The sequence below is a fragment of the Thalassophryne amazonica genome, chromosome 1 (genome assembly GCF_902500255.1).
Source record: "Thalassophryne amazonica chromosome 1, fThaAma1.1, whole genome shotgun sequence".
Classification (NCBI taxonomy): domain Eukaryota; kingdom Metazoa; phylum Chordata; class Actinopteri; order Batrachoidiformes; family Batrachoididae; genus Thalassophryne; species Thalassophryne amazonica.
In genome coordinates this window covers 149,485,810-149,491,809 of record NC_047103.1, presented here as the reverse complement: position 1 = coordinate 149,491,809, position 6,000 = coordinate 149,485,810, and the positions used below count along the sequence as shown (strand labels likewise).

Sequence of the window (6,000 nt, the reverse complement as noted above, 5' to 3'; positions counted from 1 at the left end):
GTATTCCAGGTTTTTGTGATCTGTCCAGACAGTGAATTGAACTGCGGCCCCCTCCAGCCAGTGTCTCCACTCTGCCAGAGCCTCCTTGACTGCCAGGAATTCCCGGTTCCCAACATCATAATTCCTCTCCGCAGGGGTCAACCGGCGTGAGAAGAAGGCACATGGATGGAGTTTGTCGTCTGTGGCAGACCGCTGAGACAGGATAGCACCAATACCGGAATCGGAGGCATCAACCTCCACTACAAACTGGTGGTCCGGATCTGGTTGGAGTAGGATGGGGCTGTGGAGAACCAGTGTTTGAGGTCTTGGAAGGCTTTGTCAGCTGAGGCGGACCACTGAAATGAGACCTCTGGGGAAGTGAGAGCTGTGAGAGGTGAAGCAACAAGACTGAAGTTTCAAATGAATCTGCAATAAAAATTGGCAAAACCAAGAAACTGTTGTCACTGTTTTCTGGAGGTCGTAACTGGCCATTGAGTTACAGCAGTGACTTTACCAGGATCTGGTTTGACAGAGTTGGGAGAAATAATAAAACTAAGGAAGGAAATGGTGGACTGGTGGAATTTACATTTCTTGGCCTTCACAAACAACCGGTTCTCCAACAACCGCTGGAGTACTAGATGCACGTACGTGATATGTTCACTGAGAGTCGGAGAAAAAATGAGGATATCGTCGAGATAGATGAAAACAAACCGGCTGAGGAAGTCCCAAAGGACATCATTGACGAGAGTTTCGAAGGTGGCGGGGGCGTTTGTGAGACCGAAAGGCATGACCAGATATTCAAAATGTCCGAGAGGTGCGTTGAAGGCAGTCTTCCACTCATCACCCTCCCTGACCCGGACCAGGAGATAGGCGTTTCTGAGGTCTAATTTTGGAAAAAAATTGAGGCCCCCTGCAAGGGGCTGAACGCAGAATCCAGTAGGGGGAGTGGGTACTGATTGCGGACCGTTATGGCATTCAGCACCCGGAAATCAGTGCAGGGGCGCAGGGTTCCATCCTTCTTCCTGACAAAGAAGAAGCCTGCCCCCAGTAGCGACAACGAGTGACGTATCAGCCCAGCAGACAAGGAGTCCCTGACATAGGTCTCCATTGCCTCATGTTCTGGGCGTGACAGATTGTAGAGCCGACTGACCCGATACTTTGCGCCCGGAAGCAAGTTAATGGCGCAGTCATAAGGACGGTGCGGGGGAAGTGACACAGCACTATCCTTGCTGAACACACCAGCAAGATCGTGATACTTGGTGGGGACTACAAACAGATCAGGGGGTGACGTGACCTCCTCCCTGACCACAACACTGGGCGGAATGGATGATCGAAGACACTCACGGTGGCAGGCCTCGCTCCACTGTGTGACAGACCCGGTTGGCCAGTCAATCCGGGGATTGTGTTTGATAACCCAGGGATGACCTAAAACTAGGGGGGACGTGGAATAAAACACAAAGAACTGGATTGTCTCGTGAACAATGAGTTTCTGGCACCGATGAGCTATTGAACCAGGGTTTATATGGAGGCAGGTTGATTGCAGACAGGTGTGCTCAACAAGGGAAGGGAGAGAGAGAGCAGGTACCAGGACGACACACAACACCCACCTCCGGATAGAGCTGCACCTTAAACGGAGAGAAAAAAAAACAGAATCAAGCATCAGAAAGACAAGAAATACAGTATAATTTATCAGCATTAAACAACAAGAAAAACAGGAAATACTAAGGTGACCGCCGGCCATTAGCCCTGAACTTCACTAAAAGACCCAGAATTTAGGTCAAGTTGAGGCTGCGGCATGCTCCGTTTCCTAATAAAATGAATTAAAAGAGTGAAAAGCGTAGGACTATACTATGCCAGTATGCTAGCCATACGAAAGGGAAAATAAGTGCGTCTTAAGTCTGGACTTGAAAGCCTCCACAGAATCTGACTGTTTTATTGATGCAGGGAGATCATTCCACAGAACAGGGGCACGATAAAAGAAAGCTCTGTGACCCGCAGACTTCTTATTCACCCTAGGGACACAGAGTAGTCCTGCACCCTGAGAAAGCAAAGCCCGGGCCAGTACATAAGGTTTAATTAGGTCAGCTAGCTCGGTAGGGAGGTTCCAGTCCGTGAACAATTTTATAGACTAGTAGCAGAACCTTAAAATCTGATCTCACTGGGACAGGAAGCCAGTGAAGGGATGCCAAAATGGATATAATGTGGTTGAACTTTCTGCTTTGTGTCAAAAGTCTGGCAGCAGCATTTTGAACCAATTGGAGAGCCCTAATGCTAGACTGTGGTAAACCAGAAAATAAAACATTGCAATAGTCCAACCTCGACGAGATAAACGCATGGATCAGGGTCTCAGCATCAGCCATAGACAGGAATGGATGCATCTTTGCTATATTTCGCAAGTGGAAGAAAGCAGTTCGCGTAATATTTCTAATGTGGAAGCCAAAGGACAACGTAGGATCGAAAATTACCCCAAGGTTTCTCACTTTGTCCATGTGATGTATGACACATGAGCCTAGGCTAAGCGTTAACTGGTGTAATTGATGCAGATGTCTCACTGGACAAAGAACCATCATTTCAGTCTTATCAGAGTTTAAAAGTAGGAAGTTTCTAGACATCCAGCTTCTTACTGATGCAAGGAAATCTAAGGATTTTATGTGGATGAGATGACCAGCAGTTATTGGCATGTATAACTGAGTGTCATCAGAATAGCAGTGAAAGATAATCCCAAAGTGCCGCAATATGTGCCCAAGGGGTGCTATATAAAGGGAGAAAAGCAGGGGGGCCTAAGACGGACCCCTTTGGAACCCCAAATTTCATGTCACTAAGGTTAGAGGTAGCGTTATTGTACAAAACACAGTGAGAACGACTGGTCAAGTATGACGTCAACCATGCAAGGGCACTCTCAGTAATCCCAAAATGATTTTCCAGCCTATCGAGTAGAATATGATGATCCACGGTATCAAATGCAGCACTGAGATCTAACAGCACAAGAACCATAGTGGTGTCCGAATCCATTGCAAGCAGAAGATCATTCGCCACTTTTGTGAGAGCCGTCTCTGTGGAATGATATTTTGTAAAAGCAGACTTCAGTGGCTCAAAGAGTTCATTCTCAATGAGATAGTCCACAAGCTGCTGTGAAACCACTTTTTCCAGAATTTTAGAGCAAAATGATAGATTTGATGTCAACCGATAGTTATTCAAGATTAGTTTATTTGCCATTTGTAGTTAAAAAAACACATAGGAAATGATTGTGCAAAAAGCTCAGTGCATCACACACAAAGAAAACAACATTAGACAGACATGGAACAAATAATCACATAAGGACACATTGACACTGTGAAATACGAAGTACAGAGATCAAGCCAAAAGTTAAGATCAGATAAATAAATAAGATAAGGTGCTGTAGTCAGGCTTAAAGTGCACTGTTCAGGCTGATCACAGCCTGAACAGTGGGGGTCAGTACACTAAGGTCAAGGTCTTTTTTCAGAAACTGTGTGAGACAGCCAGGTGGAAACCATTTGGAAAATTCAGATGGCTTTCGGTGAAGATTCTATCGGCGTCACACAGATTAAGGAGGATTACAACCGGATTAAAGACGGCCCACAGAGGCGGCGAGTGCGCCGCGCTTCGAGCGGCCATCGACAGCCTGAAATGACCAGATCATTTTCAAATTGAAGGCTGTGTTGATCCAGGACGTCGTGTGACTACCAGAGAAATCACAGAAAATGTGGACATGTTACAGGAGATTTTATAATGAAAGACGTGCAGAGGAATTCGCGTGTCGGGACGGAACCGCTCATGGCTCACAACAAAAAACACCTCCGTGTTGGAAACCATTGGGAAGATTCAGGCGGCTTTCGGTGGCTTTTCAGTCGAGTGAGTATCCGAGAAATTGTGTAACAGCTGGGCATGCCACAACATGTCCTGTGAGACTTCCAACACGGAGGTGTTTTTTGTTGTGTGCCATGAGCTGCTCCGTCCCGACGCGCGAATTCCTCTGCACATCTTTCATTACAAAATCTCCTGTAACAGTGGAATGTGCTGCAAAAGTGCTGATGTCCACATTTTCTGCGATTTCTCTGGTAGTCACACGACGTCCCGGATCAACACAGCCTTCACTTTGGAAATGATCTGGTCGTTTCAGGCTGTCGATGGCCTCTCGAAGCGCGGCACGCTCTCCGCCGCTGTGGGCCGTCTTTAATCCGGTTGTAATCCTCCTTAATCTGTGTGACGCCGATAGAATCTTCACCGAAAGCCATCTGAATATTCCGAATGGTTTCCACCTGGCTGTCTCACACAGTTTCTGAAAAAATTTTCATGGAGTAAAGCGGCAGTCGCTCAGCCATTTCTCTGACAATGAAAGTCCAATGAGGGGGCTGGACCAGTGCTCACTCAAAGCCTGCCCACAGGCGAATGACGCAACCGAAGGTTCAAGTTTGGCTGATGCAAGCTTACATGATTCAAATCCATATAGTTTTTGAAAAAAATAAAAAGGTCGGAAACTTTTCTAACAGACCTCGTACTTTGATGTTGTGTCGCTAACTGGGACATTAAAACACATGCGACGTCCTTTAAATTTGTGCAAAAATTCAAACTTTGAAATGGTTATAGTTGTTACAGACACAAAATAATACAAATGCAAATTTTTTTAATCTTTGAAGCACTTTAAGATTATTTGAACTAACCTTTGTTTTGAAATGTACAAGTTACTGTGCTTGTGTCAGCCACTTAATATTTTTTTTCTATGTGGCTGACACCTGAATGTGCACCTGTTAAAATTCCTTGAAATAATGTTTATTTTACATACTGTCAGTGATGATGATGTGTTTTGTGTAAACACTGGTGTTGCTGTATACATGGAAAAAGATTACTAACTGAAGAATACCATTAACCCAAAACAAAATCAACAGATGTCTCCTTCAAAGTCACACTCGTGTAGATCCGTACAGCTAAGGTGCCTTTGATGGTGCTATTAAAATTGTTGTGCAAATTTTTGTTTATAGGTGATGTTAATTCACCAATCAACCTGGTAGACAAATTGTTATTTAATGTCCAGCAGATGTTGAAGTGAAGATTCATTAGTATAGACTGAATTTTATGCACATCAGAGCATGTTGGGAGAACAGTATTTGTAATGTTTTTCTCCACGTTTCAGAAATATAACCGAAAATCAGCACTTACTGAGTGGGCAAGAAGCAAGAAACTGATGAGGACGTAGTAATGGAAATGGATGATAATTGTCTGCAGACGTCTTGCTGTGATACAAGATGGTCACAGCAACTGTCGGGCCTGCCTGACAAGCTCCTGCAACGCCTGATGCCTTTCCAAAGGGAGGGAGTGGAGTTTGCTTTATCGAGAAATGGACGGTAAGCAATGATGTCACTTCGTCAGCTGCACCACAACTTTGGTGTCTGTTCTTCAAGTTTTGTAACTTGCATTGCTTCCAATGTATATGAGGTTACTTGACCACAAATTATAAAGTCACGTTTTTTTGCTGACGGGGTGGGGGGGAATTGATGATCTGTGGTGGTCAAAAATAATAACCTCTGGCACGTCTGTGGACTCCAAGGAGTTAACAAAGAGGGTGTTACAAATGGTGCTTGTACAGCAAAAATTTCAGTGAGTGTAAATGCTATCATCTTGTAACTCTTAACTTAAAACACTACATAATGACGATAACCTTATGAGATGATGGTTAGCTTCCATACACCAGATCACATGGAAAAGCAGCTTTGTTTTGCCTATATATTGTGCCGTAGACATGTCTGCCACCTGCTGGATGCAGCCCCTTACGGTTGAGGGAAACTAGAATGCCTTAATTGAGAGACTGATGACGCCATTTTCGTGCATTGGCTTATGACTGTAATGTCACGCCATGAATGACGTGGCGCGTAATATTGTAAAATTGACATGTTCTATAAATGAACTGCATGAATGCACATATCATTGTATGTCTGTCAACTTATCAAAACAAACGTGACACCAAAGAGGTTATATGTGAGACTCACCGTCATTGTAGTCATT

General features: G+C 44.5%; 1 protein-coding gene across 1 annotated transcript in view; it reads left to right on the top strand.

Annotated features, from left to right (window-relative positions):
- zranb3 (zinc finger, RAN-binding domain containing 3) overlaps positions 1 to 6,000 on the top strand; it is a 320,504-nt gene that overhangs the window by 13,518 nt on the left and 300,986 nt on the right. Inside the window, exon 2 of the mRNA XM_034175776.1 lies at positions 5,132 to 5,342. Coding sequence (XP_034031667.1) covers positions 5,197 to 5,342 — 146 coding nt within the window. The 5' untranslated portion in view covers positions 5,132 to 5,196. The remainder of the gene's footprint in view (positions 1 to 5,131; positions 5,343 to 6,000) is intronic.